This window comes from Phyllobates terribilis, unplaced genomic scaffold (genome assembly GCF_046119375.1).
Source record: "Phyllobates terribilis strain yellow unplaced genomic scaffold, ASM4611937v1 Scaffold_2__4_contigs__length_985480577, whole genome shotgun sequence".
In the NCBI taxonomy this organism is placed as follows: Eukaryota; Metazoa; Chordata; class Amphibia; order Anura; family Dendrobatidae; genus Phyllobates; species Phyllobates terribilis.
The window spans coordinates 94,340,430-94,362,394 of NW_027362762.1; the positions used below are offsets into that span (position 1 = coordinate 94,340,430).

General features: G+C 47.7%; 1 protein-coding gene across 3 annotated transcripts in view; it reads left to right on the forward strand.

The window, feature by feature from the left end:
• ZDHHC20 (zDHHC palmitoyltransferase 20) overlaps nucleotides 1-21,965 on the forward strand; it is an 80,831-nt gene that overhangs the window by 26,542 nt on the left and 32,324 nt on the right. For all 3 annotated transcript variants that reach the window (XM_073662287.1, XM_073662283.1, XM_073662293.1), the window contains exons 2-4: nucleotides 5,453-5,479; nucleotides 6,594-6,688; nucleotides 10,765-10,885. In XM_073662287.1, the coding sequence (XP_073518388.1) occupies nucleotides 5,453-5,479; nucleotides 6,594-6,688; nucleotides 10,765-10,885 (243 nt within the window). The remainder of the gene's footprint in view (nucleotides 1-5,452; nucleotides 5,480-6,593; nucleotides 6,689-10,764; nucleotides 10,886-21,965) is intronic.

The following is a 21,965-nucleotide window of genomic DNA, read 5'->3' on the forward strand; positions in this document are numbered from 1 at the left end:
ACACCGCATCGTCTGAGTGATTCCTGCTACCCCCATCATCCACGTCGGCTGCCCTGAGGCCATACCCCTCCCGTTGGGGGTGATACTATCACGCTGCACAATCCTACCACCGGCCTCAGCGGTCTGCCCTGCAGCGGCAGCTCCTTCGCTGCATTCAACGGGTGGCGTAGTCGTACAACATCTACCGCTGATACAGCGCCACTTAGTCTGACTCCCTGGGCACGGACCGGATCACCGCCACGAGACTACAACCCTCAAAAGATCCGGCTCCGGGTAAGCTCCCGCGTGCGCAACGCAGCGCGACACAGGCCCAGGGGCGCGTCACTAACTACAAAAAATTCCCTGGTATCTATGGCCTGATTTTTTTTCACCTAATCTCAGAGCAGCAGACCCAGATTCAGCGATTGTGTCAGTTACTGGGCTGCTTGCAGTAGTTTTGATTAAAAACTCATTTATCAGCAGAAGATTATCACTCCAAGACTAGTAAACCTGCTGCTGTGCAGTCGTCCATATTCATGAGCTCTGTATAACTCCGCCCCCACCACTTATTGGCAGCTTTCTGCCTCTGCACAGTGTACACAAAAATCTGCCAATCAGTGGTGAGGCGGGGTCATACAGAGCTCAGCATTCAGAGAACTGCTAGATAAAACAGTGATTTTATCAAAACTACATCAAGGAGCCCAGTAAGTGATACACTGCTGGAATCAGGATCTCTATGTCTACGTTATTCTGCTCTCAAATGGGGTGGCAAAAACCTGGAGACAGATTCCCTTCAAGAGGTTAAAATCAGTGGTTTGTTCATGTGATTCATGCTTTGTAGCCGATATTTATGCTGGCTAATATAAGGGTCCTAAAAATGTACATACCCCATCAGAAAATTAGTTTAAGGCCACGGTCACACTATCAGGCTGAGTGCACACGATGCGGTTTTAATGCGTTTAAAATCGCTTGGTAAGAGGTCTGCCATGTATAAAATAATAATCCGCATGTGCTGTGCACATGATGTAGAAATTTCCATTGCAGATTATCATTGCGGCACAAACCACAGCACAACCAATTCGGGTGCGATTTCGCGGCGAAATCTCGGCCATTGACTTGCATTGAATCGCAGCAAATCTGCTTATATAATATCTATACATGCGGATTTGCTTTGTTTCAATGTAAATCAATAGGCGCAAAGTTGCACCGCGACTGGTACCCGGGTCGGGAGAGGAGGCTGTGTAAGAAGGAAGACTTGCCTAGGGACAGGTGCGGAGCTCCGACGCCGGAACTGCCAGGGTCCTGCCCAGTGTTGCCAGGGGACGGGATTAAGAGTGCATGGGGGACTTCCTGGACAGTGCTGGGGGACAGAGGAGAGGGACGGAAGAGAGGAAGTCAGGTGTGTGGGCTCGCGCGAAAGAGACAGTTGGTTGTGGAGAGCAGACCAGCAGTTGGGGGAGAAACAGTCTGACCTGCCGACAACGAGGGAGAGACGTGCTGCCCTGTCCTCGGTCCTTCTCTTATTCAGCCTGAACTTTTGGGACTGCGCCGTATTGTTCATCCTTTCCTTGTTATAGTTAAACCACAATCATTTATTGTCCGATTTTACTGTTTTATTGTTGTGTTACTTAAATTTACACTCCCTGCGTGGAGAAACCAAATCTTGAATTAAACCTCTGCCATACTCTCTGCGTGCGGTGTGCGGCATCCGAGCCTTTTAACAGCTGCTACTCCTCTCATCCGACCGCTGCTCTGGCTGATAACAGCGAGAGCAACATGGATGGGAGAAGCAGCAGCCTGCTCTTCCCAGCCCGCGTGCCAGCGGCAGATTAAAGTAAAAATGAAAAAAGAAAAACTTCCTACTCACCTCGTCCCCGGCGGCGATCCTCTCTCGTCGGCGGCCAGTGGTACACTGCTCGCGCCCCGCAGTCTACTTCCAGGACCTGCAGTGACGTCAGCTATCACCTGATGGTCGCGTGACCATCAGCTGATTGCTGAAGCCGGTCATCAGCTGATGCTTACCGTGGGAACCTTCACAAGATGGTTCCCACGGTCTCTAGCTCATCAGCTGATCTTCAGCTGATGAACCTCAGTGACCCCCTGCGGCACTGTATACTGCCAGGGGGTGATTTTACAGCTGTCACAGCTGTAGAAATGATCCGGATCGTCGCGGGACAGTTGTGATCGTGGACTGCCAGCGGACAGGTGAGGGATGTGGTTGTTTGTTTTTTTCAGGAGATTGAGGGCTTCGCGGAGGCGTGTAATAAAATAAAAATTGTAGAACCGTGTGTTTTTTCTTTCATTAAAATACTTTATTCTGGCTGTGTCTTTTATTTAAAAAGCGGCGACCATTTAACCACGCGGTTAGTAATAGGGGCGTCTTATAGATGCCCTCCATTACTAACTTTGGCTTCACGTCAGCCGCCAATACATGGCTGACGTGAACCCCAACCCCATTACCCTCTGCCAGCGCTACAGGGCAGTGTGGAAGAGCGAGGGTAAGCGCCAGATTTGGCGCATCTTATGGATGCGCCATTTCTGGGACTGCTAAGGGGTGATATTAATAGCCGCGGACGGGGCTAGTATTCATGGCCCCTTCCATGGCTATTAATATCAGCCCGCAGCTGTCTAGTTTAGCCTTTGCTGGCTCGATTTTATAGTGGGACCCCACATCAATTTTTTTCTGGGGTCCCCCTGTAATCTAGCCAGTAAAGGCTAAACAAACAGCTGTGGGCTGATATTAATAGCCATGGAACATTGTTGGCTTATGGCCCCTTCCTAAGCTACTAATATCCCCCAGCGGTCGGCTTTCCCTCTGCTGGTTATAAAATTGACGCGGGAGCCCACGCCAATTTTTTTTCTTTTCATTTTAGGCTTTGTACCCATAATTCAGACGTAGCACCACCTTGGACGCACATTTTTGCTTTGGACGCAAACCTGCAGCGTCTCCTGATCGTGGCCACGTACCGAAACTCACACTCAGCATGTCAACTTCTGTAGCGGACACGCTAGTCTCCGCTGCAGATTTTGACCGTTTGAAGTGTCATTATATGCGGTGGATTCACATTTACCGACAACAAAAGTGTGGCATTAGAACACCGCGTTTTGGACACAACATAAATACGTTGTGTCCAAAGTGCTGTTGAGTGCTGATCGGGGAGGTGGGACATAGGGGCTAACAAACCAGCTGTGAGATGTTAATTATGGCCAGGGAAAATGTTTGCCTAGTGGCACATTCCCAGGCTAAAAAAAAATCACAGCAGTCGCATAAATTACGTGAATAGAAATGCTAATGAAGATTGGGGAAATGGGACTAGCTGACACCCAGCTCTTTTGTTTGGTGATGTCAAGGTGTCAATCAGACCTTTTCATGACCGAACAAAGTAAAGAAAGACATAGTGTAAACACTTTATTTGAAATACAACAGACCCATTCTTTAATCATTTAAATGAACCAGTATACTCACCCCAGTTCTTATGGTAATCCAATGGTTTAAGCAATGTCCCACCAACGTTATTTAGCTCCAAAAATCATTCATTAATGCTCAAAAACGCTTAAAAAAAAAAAAGCATGTAAAAAACGCGTCAAAACCGCATGCGTTTTTTCAGGCAAGGAGAGACAAAAACGCTCAGGAAATTTCTGCTTCAAATCTGCATTGTGGGCACACACCCTCAGTATTCGGTCAGTATTTTTTCTCAGGAGTGGGAGCCACAACCAGGTGAGGAACAATCAGAGAAAAGGTATAATAGAAACAAGTCACCAATTCTGCATTTATCTCCCACTCCTGAGAAAAAATACCGATCGAATACTGACCAAATACTGATAGTGTGGCCGTGGCCTAAGACTTACAATCCTCTAACTATGAAATGTCATTTGCTTCTGTGAAAAAAAGAAAACACAAATATGAAATGAGTAAATTGGTTTTGGATTTGCCTTGGGAGATGCAACGATGATCCTAGGATGAATTCCCCTTTGCTGTAGTCCTGTTATTCCGCACATTCCCACACGGCCAGGTCCGCTCAGCGCGGTTGTATGATTTCCGTCTGGTCGGATACACCCTAGGTGCTCTCTCTGGAATCTCAGGAATGGCTTATATGGCCCACAGGCCCTGTGCATTTGGGATGAGGAAGTTGACAGACTGCTAAGTAACTTCCCTTACGTCATCTGTGTGCATGACTTGACCAATATAACCCCAGCTAATCACAGAGTTTGTATGGAGGGAGGAGGTCTGGGCCATCTTCTTGTCAGCTGACTTGTTCCCCTGTTGTACTTATTATCACTGTGCAACTTGTCAGACAGGAATTAACCATTATACTTCTGGATTCCATAATTCTGTGCAAAGTTGAACACCTCTGACAAACAATCATATAATACCTGTCATCCTAGTACGACCTTTGTTATTTTATTGCATATATTTTGTGACAAACATTGCACATGCCGGCTTTTAAAGAGTGTTACTGTGCCCTCGATGACATTCAATGGTGGGGCCTTTTGGTTTTAAAGGCACCCCTGAGCCAAGATCCCCGACTATTATAGAACATATGTTTTCTATACCAGGCAACCTCTTTAAGGAAACGCTTAAAGTGTTTCTCCAGGAATAGAAAAAACTAAATTCATAAATAAAATGTCATTAGAAATGGATTTCTAAATAAGTTTAATTAGCAAATCGCACTTGTTTTATCTGGGGAGGAAATCACTATTACAGATGAGCGAATCGATTCACAGGATCCAGTCCAGTAACCAGATCCATGTCCTTTGCTGTCGGACGGGAGCCCTGCAAACTCTTACCTGTCTGCACTCATGGGTCCTCTTTAGATTAAAGGGTTTGTCCACTACTAGGACAACCGCTTCTTAAACTAAATATTCAGCCCCGATAAAATAAGCAAACCTATACTCACCTCCCGTTCCTGTTCCATGCCAGCGGTGTCGGCACTTGTGGTCCCAAGGCTGTGATGCGGTGAAATGACATGTGATGCCCGGCGCCCAACCAGCCTGGCACAACATCAAATGTGCATTGCTCCAGCCTGGAAAATCGGAAGAGGAGCCAGGGACGACAGCAGTTAGGCGATTTGCAAGGCTCCTGTCCTGCGGCCATGGAATGCCGACCTGACCGCTGGGCACGGCTCCTGCAGATTGATTCGCTCATCGCTTTGATACATTTCACATTTCTCCACAGGTTTGTCGGTAAATGCCTGATTACTGAAGGAATAGGACGAGGGCTCCCGAGCCCATCAAATAGACTCCAATGGGTGCACGCTTTATTTTTCTGATGTTCTCACTCCTCCATGCTGCGGCCATGTAGTGAAGAGTGGGCAGACTTTACAACTCTGTTTTGTTGATAGGTGGGGTTTGCATCATTGATCCCCCAGTGATTAGACATTTGTCACCCATATTGTGGTCAATATCTATTGTTAGAAACCCCCTTTAACGCCCTATAAAAATGTATGTAATTCTTCTTTTGCTCTTCTTACAGATACAATACAATCAAACACTGAAAAAGGTAAATTTATTTTCCAGTTTTTATGTTGCGTGTATGTTTGTGTGTGTGTGTGTATATATATATATATATATATATATATATATATATATATATATATATATATATATATATATATATATATATATATATATATATATATATATATATAATTTAAATAGATATAGTGTGTGTTTGTATAGAATATAATTCATTAGTGTTTTTTTTGGTTTGTTATAAAGGTGGTCTGTGAAATAATTCTTTTCCTCAGCTGAATACACCAATGATATAAATGTTTCCTTGCTTCCAGGACGTCTTGTTGCTGTTATGTAATAAGAGCCTGGTGTCCCGTCCATGTGACAGGTGGCATCGGCTCGTTACAGGTCACAGCTCTGATAACTGTACTGTGACGAGCCCTATACCTGTCCGATCGTCATGTGTCCAAAACAGATTTTTATACACTGCCTGTAAAAATAAATAAAAAAATAAAACATATTCCTATTATGTTGTTAGACGTTAATCCAATTAAGAATCTGTGGTCAGACTTGAAGATTTCTGTTCCCCAGAGGAAACCATCTAACTTGAAGGAGCTGGAGCAGTTTTGCCTTCAGGAATGGGCAAAAATCCCAGTGGCCAGATGTGGAAAGCTCATAGAGACTTATCCAAAGCGATGTACAGCTATAATTGCCAGAAAAGGAGGCTCTACAAAGTACTGACTTTAGGGGGGTGAATAGTTATGCACACTGAGGTTTCCAGTTATTTTGTCCTATTTGTTGTTTGCTTCACTGTAAAAAGAAAACCAAATATTCACAGTTGTAGGCATGTTCTTTACATGAACTGATGCAAACCCTCAAAGGAATCCCGTGAAATTCCAGGTTGTGAGGGAGCAAAACACGGAAAATGGCAAGGGGGTGAATACTTTCGCAAGCCACTGTATACACTAAATCATTGTATGATGGACCATTCCCTTTAAATATCACATCTGTTGGTAACTTCAGTTCCCAGAATTGCCTCTTATATACTGAGATCAAAGCATATCTATCTATACTGCCAGGCTGAAGGTTCTCCATGCCTAAAAAAAGAACATTAACATCATACACGTGTACTGTACTTTCTGACTTTTTTTTTGCTTTTTCAGTTATCTACCTGGTGTTTTTTCATCTATTTTTTATAATGTTTGTGTGGTCATACTGGAAGACAATATTTTCCTGTCCTGCTAATCCATCCAAAGAGGTAAGGACCCAACAATCTGTCTGCGTTTTTTTTTATTGTCATCTTGGTCTTCCAAAATTCATAACTTTGTCAACATCGCTATATGAGAGCTTATTTTTTTAGTATGAGTTGTATTTTTAAATGACTTTATTTATACCATTTATTATAAGGAAAAATAGGAGAAAAGCTCTTTGAGGTGAAATAGAAAAGGAAATACAATTCCACCATTATTATGCTGCATCCACACAGCTGATTAACACTTCCAAATGGGGTATCAGCTCATTTTCCTTTTTGTAATTTTTATAATGTAAAAGATGACTATATATTTGCCTAAAATACAAAGGAAATGTGTCATCTTTAACTTTAGGCCTTTTAGAGATCATTTCATCTTCAACATGCTTAACTGTTCACAATAACAGTAATTTTGACCAGGGGTGCCCAAACGATTACATGCCAGTGGGTATAATCTCTGTCCGATAGCACATAGAGGAGAAGGGATATATTCACACATAGAGGAGAAGGGATGTATTCACAGATCCAAGTGTAAGATCCATAAGATTCAGAGCAGGTCCTATTCTGATCAGTGTTTGCGGATCAGACTCAACCATACAAGTCAACGGGGATCCGTTAAGCATGGATGCAAATTGGAAGTATGACCGTGTCTCATATCTGTTTCTAAATCGTTAATTTGAGTAAAAACATGTGGACTTCCAGGGGTCATTTAATTGGCTCAGGAACAAACACAATGGTATATTAAAAAAAAACAACAGAAGAGAAAAAAATGGATGCAACTAGGATGACACCTAAGAAAAAAATCTGTCCTGATAGTAACACACAGGTGTGTGAACCCAGCCTTACTTGGGATTTTGTTTTTACATTCACTGTGTGGTGAAAGGGGCACACAGCTTTATTTGCAGCTTAATACAACCATGGTCATACAAAATTTGTATTTGTATAATTTATATAGGCTCGCTTTCCTCCGCTCTCCTCTTTGCTCTCCTCTCTCCCTGCTCTCTCTTTTCTCCCCTCGCTCCCTCCTGTCTCCCCCCGCTCTCTCTAGTCTCCCCCCGCTCTCTCTAGTCTCCCCCCGCTCTCTCTAGTCTCCCCCCGCTCTCTCTAGTCTCCCCCCGCTCTCTCTAGTCTCCCCCCGCTCTCTCTAGTCTCCCCCCGCTCTCTCTAGTCTCCCCCCGCTCTCTCTAGTCTCCCCCCGCTCTCTCTAGTCTCCCCCCGCTCTCTCTAGTCTCCCCCCGCTCTCTCTAGTCTCCCCCCGCTCTCTCTAGTCTCCCCCCGCTCTCTCTAGTCTCCCCCCCGCTCTCTCTAGTCTCCCCCCCCCGCGCTCTAGTCTCCCCCCCCCGCGCTCTTGTCTCTCCCCCCCGCGCTCTTGTCTCTCCCCCCCGCGCTCTCTTGTCTCCCCCCCCCGCGCTCTCTTGTCTCCCCCCCGCGCTCTTGTCTCCCCCCCCGCGCTCTCTTGTCTCCCCCCCCGCGCTCTCTTGTCTCCCCCCCCGCGCTCTCTTGTCTCCCCCCCCGCGCTCTCTTGTCTCCCCCCCCCGCGCTCTCTTGTCTCCCCCCCCGCGCTCTCTTGTCTCCCCCCCCGCGCTCTCTTGTCTCCCCCCCCCGCGCTCTCTTGTCTCCCCCCCCCGCGCTCTCTTGTCTCCCCCCCGCTCTGTTGTCTCCCCTCCGCTCTGTTGTCTCCCCTCCGCTCTGTTGTCTCCCCTCCGCTCTGTTGTCTCCCCTCCGCTCTGTTGTCTCCCCTCCGCTCTGTTGTCTCCCCTCCGCTCTGTTGTCTCCCCTCCGCTCTGTTGTCTCCCCTCCGCTCTGTTGTCTCCCCTCCGCTCTGTTGTCTCCCCTCCGCTCTGTTGTCTCCCCTCCGCTCTGTTGTCTCCCCTCCGCTCTGTTGTCTCCCCTCCGCTCTGTTGTCTCCCCTCCGCTCTGTTGTCTCCCCTCCGCTCTGTTGTCTCCCCTCCGCTCTGTTGTCTCCCCTCCGCTCTGTTGTCTCCCCTCCGCTCTGTTGTCTCCCCTCCGCTCTGTTGTCTCCCCTCCGCTCTGTTGTCTCCCCTCCGCTCTGTTGTCTCCCCTCCGCTCTGTTGTCTCCCCTCCGCTCTGTTGTCTCCCCTCCGCTCTGTTGTCTCCCCTCCGCTCTGTTGTCTCCCCTCCGCTCTGTTGTCTCCCCTCCGCTCTGTTGTCTCCCCTCCGCTCTGTTGTCTCCCCTCCGCTCTGTTGTCTCCCCTCCGCTCTGTTGTCTCCCCTCCGCTCTGTTGTCTCCCCTCCGCTCTGTTGTCTCCCCTCCGCTCTGTTGTCTCCCCCCCGCGCTCTCTTGTCTCCCCCCCCCGCGCTCTCTTGTCTCCCCCCCCCGCGCTCTCTTGTCTCCCCCCCCCGCGCTCTCTTGTCTCCCCCCCCCGCTCTCTTGTCTCCCCCCCCCCGCTCTCTTGTCTCCCCCCCGCGCTCTCTTGTCTCCCCCCCCGCGCTCTCTTGTCTCCCCCCCCGCGCTCTCTTGTCTCCCCCCCCCCGCGCTCTCTTGTCTCCCCCCCCCCGCTCTCTTGTCTCCCCCCCGCTCTGTTGTCTCCCCTCCGCTCTGTTGTCTCCCCTCCGCTCTGTTGTCTCCCCTCCGCTCTGTTGTCTCCCCTCCGCTCTGTTGTCTCCCCTCCGCTCTGTTGTCTCCCCTCCGCTCTGTTGTCTCCCCTCCGCTCTGTTGTCTCCCCTCCGCTCTGTTGTCTCCCCTCCGCTCTGTTGTCTCCCCTCCGCTCTGTTGTCTCCCCTCCGCTCTGTTGTCTCCCCTCCGCTCTGTTGTCTCCCCTCCGCTCTGTTGTCTCCCCTCCGCTCTGTTGTCTCCCCTCCGCTCTGTTGTCTCCCCTCCGCTCTGTTGTCTCCCCTCCGCTCTGTTGTCTCCCCTCCGCTCTGTTGTCTCCCCTCCGCTCTGTTGTCTCCCCTCCGCTCTGTTGTCTCCCCTCCGCTCTGTTGTCTCCCCCCCCCGCGCTCTCTTGTCTCCCCCCCCGCGCTCTCTTGTCTCCCCACCCGCGCTCTCTTGTCTCCCCCCCCCCCGCGCTCTCTTGTCTCCCCCCCCGCGCTCTCTTGTCTCCCCCCCCCCCCCCCGCGCTCTCTTGTCTCCCCCCCCGCGCTCTCTTGTCTCCCCCCCGCGCTCTCTTGTCTCCCCCCCCCGCGCTCTCTTGTCTCCCCCCCCCCCCCCCGCGCTCTCTTGTCTCCCCCCCCCCGCTCTCTTGTCTCCCCCCCGCGCTCTCTTGTCTCCCCCCCGCGCTCTCTTGTCTCCCCCCCCGCGCTCTCTTGTCTCCCCCCCGCGCTCTCTTGTCTCCCCCCCGCGCTCTCTTGTCTCCCCCCCGCGCTCTGTTGTCTCCCCTCCGCTCTCTTGTCTCCCCCCCGCTCTCTCTTGTCTCCCCCCCGCTCTCTTGTCTCCCCCCGCTCTCTCTTGTCTCCCCCCCGCTCTCTCTTGTCTCCCCCCCGCTCTCTCTTGTCTCCCCCCCCCGCTCTCTCTTGTCTCCCCCCCGCTCTCTCTTGTCTCCCCCCCGCTCTCTCTTGTCTCCCCCCCGCTCTCTCGTCTCCCCCCCCGCTCTCTCTTGTCTCCCCCCCTCTCTCCTCTGTCCTCCCCCCCCCCCCTCTCTCCTCTGTCCTCCCCCCCCCCCCCCCCTCTCTCCTCAGTCCTCCCCCCCGCTCTCTCCTCTTATGGCTGTTGGTCAAGCAATTGTTCACCCCGATGGCCATCTACCTCTTATGAATGCTTGGCTCGTCCGGGCGCATGCTGTATCTTCAGTGAGCAGAAGGAAGAATGTCTCTGCCAGACTTTTCTTTTAGCAGTTTCTGTCCCCTGTAAAATGTAGCAGACCTGCACATTAGATGGGCGGCCAGTCCTGCTGAGTGGTGGAAATATACGGCTGACTTTAATGTGTATGGAGGCCTTTTATAGAGAGAGATCCTAGAAGCGGCTGTGCCTTCTGTCCTCTGGGCCACTTGCCATGTACACACTTGCCGCTCATGCCAGGTGCTGCCCCATCTGTATTTACATGACTTAATCTGTGTTGCTGACTTGGTGCCATGTTTGCTTTCACTGGTCGCCGGTTTAATACCTTCCTGTGTCTTTCCTTCAGTTCTGTTTATCCAAGTCTGACAAGGAGTTGTACGAGAAGGAGGAGAGGCAGGAGTACCAGCAGGAAATCCTCAAAAGAGCTGCCAAAGACCTGCCTATCTATACCACGACAGCTACGAAAGGTGAGGCTGGGCCTCCCCTGAGCCTTCATATACATGTACAGTCAAATACTGCCTGAGCATTGCAGTATTATAGCTATAGTATCAGGCGCTATAGTCTGTATGGTCATATATGTGTACAAAAATGAAAAAAGGTCCATATTAATCCCTCATGAAAATCTTCATTGACAGGAAAACAAGAATAAAGGATAAATGCATAACATATATTTATTTTACTATTCAGAAAAGCATAATCTGCTGCGCTTTATTATACAGATACTTCTTTTTTTTTTTTTTTTTTTTAGCTTATACATTATATATTGCAGTCTCATATCGATGGTACTTGTAGGGGGCTATTCCTAATGTATCGTTCTGATAGAAGGAAATAGAGCTCTTGTGTGAACAGAGCCTTACCTGGTATCCGTTTCTGAATACTGATTTTTTTTTTCCCACCTGCTGCTGGAAGGAGAATCACAAAATCTTCCTAGTCAACTTTTGTCATCACAAGGAAGAACTGAAAACCGCAAGCTGTAGTAGGGAAACCAGTACAGGAATGAAGCTGTGCTGATATGTGAGAGCTAGTGCAGGCGGCAGCATCACAGTCCTTGGGATAACACGTTCATATAAAAATTTTAAAACTTAGCGCAGTATGCACATGACAAATCAGGAGGTTTGAAAATACGTTTAGGAATAAAGATTTCAGACTAATGGAACTTTTTTGTTTTGGTCAAATATATATATTTTTTATGTTAAAGGTAAAATCTTACCTAGCTGTCCAGCTCGTATATGGCCACATCTCTGCTGATCGACAGCAGAGACTGGAAGTGTTGGTGATGCAGGTGGATATTTTGTCTCCGATCATCCTCCGCATCACTGAATCTGCTGGGGTGTAGATTTGCCATACGCACTGGTTTTCAGAGTTTCCCTTTAAATAATGGGCAACCTCCAACTTTTTTTTTTTTTATAGATAGAATTAAAATTCCCGATATTGTTGGTTATCTGTCACTTTTCTGTCTTTTGTCTACCTCACTTGTGCATGTCTCCAAGGATTGGAGAGCGGTGCTAGACAGAGACTGGGGAAGCCTAATACATTCTGTCTCTGACAGCCGTGGTGCCGGGTGCCTTGCATTCCTCTTGTGTTTGTGTAAGTGATGAGAATACACAGTGCCTCTCTGTGCGCCGGGCATTGAGCTCTGCGGGCTGCTGTGTACAGTTCTTACATCTGACGGCCCCTGAATAAAGTTGGGGATCAGGCGGAGAACATGTGCACGCTGCTAATCTTAAAAGCCATGGCCATGGGGTACTTTGCTCGAAATAATACGGCAGCAGAGCTAATTACTAAACCTTTTTAATCAGCAACTGATGAGTTTTTTTTAATAGGACCCTGAGCTAAACATTAATTTCGCTCAAATATCTGAGAGCATTGACTCATTTGTCGAGTAATGAAGATGAGCACATTCACACTGTGGCCATTTTATAGACAAAACCCCCCCCAAAAAAAAAACAAAATGAGCATATACCCTGTAGTAAGTAAACATGTACATGTAAATAACATAGGGGACTTGGTTATCACTATTTTGATGAAAAAAGCATAAAAGCCATCCCACCGCGACAAGGTTTACCCAGTCGGGACAGTCCTATCTCTAATATTAAAACCTCACCTTATGTCAGCCGACTTCAATGTAGATAAGGGCAAAACGGGACAGGGGCCCCCCGACTGTTCAGACACCTGCCCATGGGAAGCTATATAGATGAAATGCCCAATTCAAAAAGAAGGAGCCATGCTCTTCTTTGTACCGAGTCCAAAAATCTACAGCAAAACAAAAGAAATGAGCCGGAGCGTAAGTTGGGATATGTGTAGTGTGTAGAAGCACGTTCACACTGTGGCAATTTCACTGATAAAACAAAAGAAAAAAACAAAATGAGCAATATACCCTGTAGTAAGTAAATGGTAATAGTACATATAAATAACATAGGGTACTTGGTTATCACTGCTTTGATCAAAAAAGCATAAAAGCCATCCCACCGCGACAAGGTGTACCCAGTCGGGACAGTCCTATCTCTAATATTAAAACCTCACCTTATGTCAGCCGACTTCAATGAAGATAAGGGCAAAGCGGGACTGTTCAGACACCTACCTACGGGAAGTTATATAGATGAAATGCCCAGAAAAGGAGGAGCCATGCCCCTGTTTGTACAGAATACAAGAAACTACAGCAAAACCAAAAAAATTGAGCCAGAGCATAAGCTGATATATGTGCAGTGTGTAGAAGCACAATCACACTGTGGCCATGTCACTGATAAAACACAAGAAAGAAACAAACTGACATATACCCTGCAGTCAGTAAATAGTAGTAGTACATGTAAATAACTTTTACTATTTACTGACCACAGGGTATTTGCTCATTTTGTTTTTTTTCTTGTGCTTTATAAGTGAAATGGCCTCAATGTGAACTTTCTCCTCCACATTGCATGTATACCAACTTCGGTTCCGGCTCATTTTTTTGGTTTTGCTATTGAAAAGAGGAGTAGTTGGTGTTGGTCCCGGTAGGTGAATTTTTACTTCTTGTTTTTTAAAAGTGTTGGAGAGCATCTCTATAGACACTTTATGAATGCATTACTGCCACAGTTTTGAGGAGGGTTTGTGGTTTCAGAAAGTTATTGCAAAAACGCTATGTTATTGCCATGATTTTCAAGATCGCATCATTTTTGGTTCAATTTTCCATAATTGCTGCAAAAAAAGCTGCAGTTTTGTAGAGATTTTTTAAAACTTTGAAGAAAAACGCAACATGGCTGAAATGCATCTTCAACAGGTGAACGCAGCCTTAGTGTATCGTATCAAACCCTGTATATGATTGTCTGATTAGGTCCAGGTGCCACTTCCGGGACTTCGACCAATCAGGAGAATGGAGTTCCTATTTTCCCTAATTGGCAATTCGGTAGCAGCCTAGTATTTCAGAGGGAGCTGCACACCTCCACGGCCCCCTCTATAACTCCTAGGGTTCTCTCTGGATTGGGGCTCAGCGGATGCAATGTGCCTGACGTATATGGGAACCACAGTGCATCATTGGTCCTTGCCCGTCCCTGCTCCTGAGCTGCGCACCACTCTACTTGTCTCCGACATTGAAGCTACATGTGAACAACCATATGCAGCTCCGCATTTCTCGGCCATTTCTATAATGGCCACATAAAAAAGTCTTTTTTTTTTTTGTGCCGCAGGTTTTACAGCGTTGGTCTATAGCTATACTTCTATTTACAGCAAGGAAACATGAAATATAACTGCAGTAGTGGCAGGACATTTACTTACGAGGAATTGGAAATTACAAATAACGGGGTTTTCTGGGATGAGAAAATAATGGAAATGAGCTGCAATTCCGGAAATATTCATTGCTTTGGGAACACCGAAAAGCAAGACATATTTTTTAATCAAGGACAGCCCCTTTAAATTACTAAATTCAGGTTACACAAAAGAACTTTGCAGTCTTCCATCGACTAGTGGGGGAGAACCTCTCACCACGATTTTATTATGTAAACTAATGGCGCTGAAATATTGATTACATTGATACTTTTGGTGAAGAAATCTGCTTTGCGGTTCTACTTTCATCAGCATGTGAAGTTTTCTGCTAATTAGATTTCGGTGCACTTGGGTCTTCTCCTCCCTGTATGTGATTCCACCGGCCCCTCCGCCTGCCTCTGGTCTGTGATTCCCCGGCCCCTCCGCCTGCCTCTGGTCTGTGATTCCCCGGCCCCTCCGCCTGCCTCTGGTCTGTGATTCCCCGGCCCCTCCGCCTGCCTCTGGTCTGTGATTCCCCGGCCCCTCCGCCTGCCTCTGGTCTGTGATTCCCCGGCCCCTCCGCCTGCCTCTGCTCTGTGATTCCCGGCCCCTCCGCCTGCCTCTGCTCTGTGATTCCCGGCCCCTCCGCCTGCCTCTGGTCTGTGATTCCCCGGCCCCTCCGCCTGCCTCTGGTCTGTGATTCCCCGGCCCCTCCGCCTGCCTCTGGTCTGTGATTCCCCGGCCCCTCCGCCTGCCTCTGGTCTGTGATTCCCCGGCCCCTCCGCCTGCCTCTGGTCTGTGATTTCCCGGCCCCTCCGCCTGCCTCTGGTCTGTGATTCCCCGGCCCCTCCGCCTGCCTCTGGTCTGTGATTCCCCGGCCCCTCCGCCTGCCTCTGGTCTGTGATTCCCCGGCCCCTCCGCCTGCCTCTGGTCTGTGATTCCCCGGCCCCTCCGCCTGCCTCTGGTCTGTGATTTCCTGGCCCCTCCGCCTGCCTCTGGTCTGTGATTCCCCGGCCCCTCCGCCTGCCTCTGGTCTGTGATTCCCCGGCCCCTCCGCCTGCCTCTGGTCTGTGATTCCCCGGCCCCTCCGCCTGCCTCTGGTCTGTGATTCCCCGGCCCCTCCGCCTGCCTCTGGTCTGTGATTCCCCGGCCCCTCCGCCTGCCTCTGGTCTGTGATTTCCCCGGCCCCTTCTATTTGAAATCTCAGCAGTGACCTGTCAGTCACAGACAGGGAGGAGAGGACCCAGGGTACAGTCCGGCCCCTGTGCAACGAAATCTTATTAGCAGGAAAATTCAAATGGTGATTAAAAAACAACAACCAAGCGGATTTCTTCACCAAAGGTAACAATGTAATCAGTGTTACAGCGCCATTACAGCCATGTCTTGTCTTTACATTACAAAATCGTGGTGACAGGTTCTTTTTAGGCTAAGTGCCTACGTTGCGGAACTGAAGCATATTTTTTACGCTTCTCCCTGGCGGGAAAATCGCATGCGGATTTTACATGCGGTTTTCCCGCCAGGTAGAAGCGTTTGTGAGGCGTCTTTGCAGCGTCGTTGCATGCATTTCCGCATGCGGGTTATCAAGCACTTCTCCAAGTGATTTAAGCATCACTTGGAAAAGTGCTTGACAACGTGTTCACACTATATAAATCCATGCAACCGGCATATATAGTGTGACCAAGTAATAGTTAAAAAAAAAGAATCAGAATGGTAAAAAATAAAAAAATAAAGTTTATACTCACCTACCGATGCATTCTCTGCCCCGTCCGGAGTCTTGAGCGGCTCACGCTGTTGTGTGCAGGACCTGCGGTGACGTCATTGAGTCATGTGATGGGTCACATGACTCAATGACGTGGCAGGTTTTTCAGACAACAGCGCGACGGAGGGAAAACATCAGAAGATAAGTATAAACTTTATTTTTTCTTTTTTTTACAGGTTCTTTGGTACCCAGGTCTGGATGAGAGTCTCGTCTCCTCCAGACTTGGGTACTATCCGCACATTGATTCCGCATGCGGAAACGCAAAATTAATGAACATGCTGCGGATTTTTGACCGCAGCATATACGCTGCGGAAAAATCCGCAGCATGGGCATTGACATTGCGGAATGCCATTGGGGACCATGGGGTGCGGATATACATGCGTTTTACAAGCGTTTACGCTGCTTAAATTCCGCAGCATATACGCTTGTAATACGCAACGTGGGCACGCAGCCTTAAGAGCAGCTTCATTTTTGTTTCTCAACATGACCACATTGCGTTGTTGATGGCCATGTAATATAATTCCTGTGGACCCTCACGATCAGAAATTTAATATTTTATTGACTTCAATATGCAAATTAGCCTATAGGAAGTAGCTACACTATAATATAATACACAATCTGCCACCCAGCCTTGCTGCATGACTTGATCTGTAGGCAAACCGAAGTCAACTTCAAAAGAAAGGCAACCATATGTAGATAGCTGTTTCAGGGTAATAGTCCTTTGTCTGTGCAGAATAGAGTACTCGTTAGCTGGGTAGAAGGTTTATGAAAAAACAACAAATAGCCAAAGGCTCAACTAGTATAGTATAGGTGTATCAGAAATAAAAAAAAAACACAAAGAACATATAGTATACACCCTTAATGTAACTTTTAATAGATATTTTAAAAGATAGTATCAATGAGTTAAGGACAATAATCTAGATAAAAGTATGGGGGAGGGATAGCAATAGGATGGCACAAATGGCATTCAAACTCACCCTATAGGGCCCTAAGGGAGGAATACCCTACCTAACAGCGGAGTAATCACCCTAATGTGTCGGCGTGGTGTCCCCGCTCCATGGAGGCTGTCCCTTGCCTGTCCCTAAAGTACCCCTATACAGACATAAAAAACAAAAACAAAGGCATCCCAATAGTAGGAGACCAAACAGTCATATCAGAAAAATTAATATGCTGTAAAAGTAGAAAAAAACATGCATCAGTTATGATCAGGTGGGTATAGAATATCAATAGTTCTCCATATATATAATCAAAATAACTTTTATTGCAAAAAAACATCGCCTTCAATCAGTGTCAGTATGTCCCACAATATTAATATTACAGTTGTGATCAGATGGAAATAGAGGAAACCCTATTCCCTATCTATAGATTTCTTACTGGAAAACCAGAGGTCAATTTTCATAATGGACCACCATAGGTCATAAAGGAGATGTGAGGTGGCGAACTTTTAATGCATCTCAATTTTTTTGCAAACGGTGACCAAAAGATACCTGTAAAACATTCAAACGGTCATATAGTGGCCACCAGAATTCACCAGTGTTCGCAATAAACACATATCACAACCATCATATATCAGCAAACTGCTAAATTGCTGACTTATCTGATGCTAGTTAGTTCATGATTCCAATTTGCGTTAACGTCCCAGTCCCAACGCGTTTCGCCCCCTCCTCAGTCGCGGCTCATCAGGGGACAATCACAGGAGTACACCATAATAGGTCGGGCCAAATGGAGAAATGAATATGTCCCATCTGGTGAGTCAATAGCACGCCGACACATTAGGGTGATTACTCCGCTGTTAGGTAAGGCATTCCGCCCTATAGGGCGAGTTTGAATGCCATTTGTGCTATCCCTCTCCCATACTTTTATCTAGATTATTGTCCTTGACTTATTGATACTATCTTTTAAAATATCTATTAAAAGTTACATTTTAGGGTGTATACTATATGTTCTTTGTGGTTTTTAGGAGGTTTATGACACATGTTTAGAGCTTGCCGTGTCTCTTTGCAGAGCTTGCTAGCTAGTGTAAGAAGACCTATGAAACAGGCAATGCTCCCTGTGATAAAGGTTTGCAAAATCCTACAGGAGTCAGAAACTTTAGTGCCTCTTCTTGGGGTAGAACAATATATCATTCGAGTTTCTGGGTAAAAGATTAAGTAGAAAATTGCAAAATATTCAACCTTGAATGTAGGAAATTAGTCCTTGTCAACGCCTGTGCAGGCTGACCAGAAAACACTGTTATGGTAGTTTTATACACAGTATTTTTTTGGAAAAACAACACTGCCGTTTTTGAAACATGTCATCTCAAGGACGGCCAAGAAAGCAGTCTTCAGAAAAGGAGAAAAGCACAGGAAGAGAAAATAAGAGCAGGATAGAAGCTGTGCTGATATATGAACTAATGAAGACAGCAGCATTATGGATACACAAAATTCACATCCAACCTATATCACAGGTAGGGACACTCTTACAACAGAAAAATCTGAAACATGGATTAAGTTGCAAACTGCATAGTAGAGGGTCTGAAAATCTATTAAGTTTGTAGACAAACTTAGAGCAGTTTTAAAGTAAAAAACTTTCCCTGTTAAAGGTGTCAGTTTTCTTTGACTTGTCTGGGAAGATATAACCGCCGGCCCACAGGTTAACCTTCTAATGTGAATCTCTTATACATCACCTTTGTGACAGCAATCACAATGAAGTTTTTCAGTGTCCGTGCAGTGCCATAAAATACCCCGCAGGGTATCCCAGATGTAGATGTGAAGAGAATAGAGATTATGTCATTGCATCAAATGATCGCTGAACAAAGTGTCCAGTGTTCAAGTGTCACAGCTGCTGAATGGAGGTGACCGAGCTTCTCTGTAATGTCTGTGAACTCAGACACAGCCCGCCTAAGTGCCCTCGCTCCCAAAACGGAAAGGGGTGAGGGTATTCTCCTACAGTCAGTCCTATCTTACCACTAATCAGAATAACATTTCTATAATACTCTAATTTATTCTCTATAGTCATTTTCCGTATGGCATTGTCAGTAGGATGCCGCCTCCAGCCATACCCTGCTTTATACTGCACCTAAAACTACTGCCTGTAGACGGGTGTCTGGCTAGTTGTGTTGCAAAGCTCATTAGAGGGTGAGATATTGACTAAAGCTGGGGCACAACTAGCGATCAGCACTTCTGCTTAGGGACTTTGTAGATGGCAAATCTCTGCAGGTGCGTCTCGGATGCGTGCACTGAGCGCTGTGTGACCCCCAGTCTCTCAGGGTAGCTGCCTCCAATAAGTGGCACGAAGGAGATAGCATGTCCTTCCAAGAGAGAAATATTTTGTATACTTTTTTTCAGCAGCAGAAGGGAAGGAAGGGAGACACAGATTCTCTACTTTGTGGGTAGGCGGAGCCCCATAGGATAGTCACCTCAGATTGGAAAATGACGACCGGCCCCTCCAGTATATAGGCTCCTCCTACTCCCATGTTCATCAGTCTTTTTATCTGAGGTCTCAGAGGATAGTCGCTGCTTCGGCAGCTCCTCAGAAGAGTTTGTTATTTTATATCCAGCGAGTCCTGGACCCCCCGTGGTCTAGAGGTCTCTAGGGGTCTCGGCGCTGCTGAGACCCCTGACCCTCCCCTGGCAGCTCTGTGTACCCCTTGAGGAGGTTCCCACTTATGCCGGGGGATACAGGGCGCTCCCTGGCGGAGGCGCACACCACACATCTGAGAGGGTCCCTGCGTGCTCCGCCATAGGGGGGAGCAAAGGGCCATGGCACCACACATCCCTGAGGATCCCTGTGGCGTTCAGCCGGGTAAGTGCTCTTTGGTCTAAAGAGTATCTTTGACAGCTACGGCAAGTGTACTGCCTGTGTGTTTCTTGTCTATTTCAGACGCTGCCTTGACTGGGGAGCAGAGACGGAGGCCAGTAATTTTTATTTTTTATTTGCGCATGCTTTTTCGTTTTTGCTTCCTGCCTTCATTGAGGCAGGAAGCTCCCTGTATTTGCGCGCGTTTCCTTGCTTTTATTGACTTGCTTCCTGCCCTCATAGAGGTAGGAAGTTTTCTGCCCTCGTTTTTTGAATAAGCGCGGGCTTTGGCGGGGGGGGGGGTGGCCTAGCGGGGGCATGGCCTAGTGGGGGCGTGGCTTAGCGTCTCCTGGCTTCCTGCCGTCATTACTTAGACAGGAAGTGCTTGGTTAAGCACGTGCTGGCAGTCCCTGCTTCTCCCTCCGGCGTCCAGCGGCATCTCCTGCTCTCTGCTCCCCGTCCGTCCGTCCACACACTCAGGAGGAGCGGTACCGGTGAGTCCCCTCTGCCTCTGGCAGAGGTTCGTTGTCAGTGCTGTCACTCCGGCTACCTATTAGGAGTCCTCGTGAGCACTGCCGCTTTCCCTCCTAAAGCTATTTACTCCACTGACCTTTTTAGGCAGCGTAGTATTATAGTTGCTGTGATGTTAACCCCTTCTGAACAAGTGGAGCTTTAGGGGAAACACATGGTGTTTAAGGGAATTTCTCCCTTTGATTTTTTGCTCGGCATTTCTGGGGTAGCTCTTTTCTAAGAGTGAGCTTTAACCCTTCAGAGCCTGACGCATATATATAAAAAAAAAAGTGAAGCGACACACTCAGGAGGAGCGGTCGCCGCAGTACCCCCTCTGCCTCTGGCAGGGGTTCTTTGTCAGTGCTGTCACTTCGGCTACCTATTAGGAGTCCTCGTGAGCACTGCCGCTTTCCCTCCTAAAGCTATTTACTTCACTGACCTTTTAGGCAGCGTAGTATTATAGTTGCTGTGATGTTAACCACTTCTGAAAAAGTGGAACTTTAGGGGAAACACATGGTGTTTAAGGGAGTTTCCCCCTATTGATTTTTGCTCGGCTTTCTGGGGTAGCTCTTTTCTAAGGGTGAGCTTTAACCCCTCAGAGCCTGACGCATATATATAAAAAAAAAAAAAAAAGAGTGAGTTTTGAAAACAGGCTGTGCAGCTTTTACACTTTTTTTGCCATCCTTGTTGTACATCCTGGCATCTGGTGTGGGTGGCATGTCGGATCAGGGGCCTGGGAGTGCGGATCGGTCTCCTGATCCGTTTCAGGTTCAGTCGCACGCCTCTGATACACTCAGGCCTTCTACTACATCAAGTTCAACGCTCAGTGATGTTAAAGTGGAGGCGCTCACTCGCTCCATTGATAGTCTCTCTAGTCTCCTGGGACAGTGGGTGTCAGCTAGATCACACCCAATGCCACGAGGTAAAAAGCGCCACAAGACTATGGTGGCGTTGTCTCCCTCGCAGAGCGCTTCAGAGGCTTCGGATTCACCAACAGATTCGGTTGATGAAATTTCTGAGTCCGAAGAGGAGGATCAACAGGATCGCTCTGTTTCTCTTTCAGGTCGTGTAGATGGGCTTATTAAGGACATGCGGGAAGTATTAGAGCTGTCTGAAGAGCCGACAAGACCGTCTAGGTCGGCCCGTCTGTATCAGAAGACGCGCCGTGTTCGTTCTACATTACCTGCGCATGAGGAACTTAACGAAGCGGTGGAGAAGGAGCGTCAGTGTCCGGATAAACGCTTCCGAGGAACGCGTTTTTTTGATGCCCTATATCCCTGTGCCAAGGAGATGGTTATTAATTGGGTTCCCTCTCCTGAGGTGGATATATCTCTGTCTCAGCTGACCAAGTCTTCCCTGCTTCCTGTTAAAGGGAGAGCCAATCTTCAGGATCCTTGGGACAGAAGATCGGAGTCAGCGGCGAAATCCATCTATGAAGCCGCGGGTCATGGTTTCCGAGCGGCCTTGGGGGCCATGTGGGCCGGTGAGGCTTCTCTGTGGTGGTTGGATCAGCTGCGTGCGGCGTGGCAGGATGGGACTTCGCGTTCAGAAATGGAAAAGCTTTTTCAGCGAATGGAAGAAGCTATGTGTTATGGCACAGATGCAGTACTGGACACTGCTTCAATTCTATCCAGGGCTCAGGCTTCGGCAGTCACGATTAGAAGAGCTCTGTGGCTTAAACAGTGGACCGGAGATGCGGTATCTAAACAGGGATTGCTTAGTCTGGCATATAAGGGCGGTCAGCTCTTTGGTTCAGATCTTTTGGAACTAATTGCCAAAGCTAA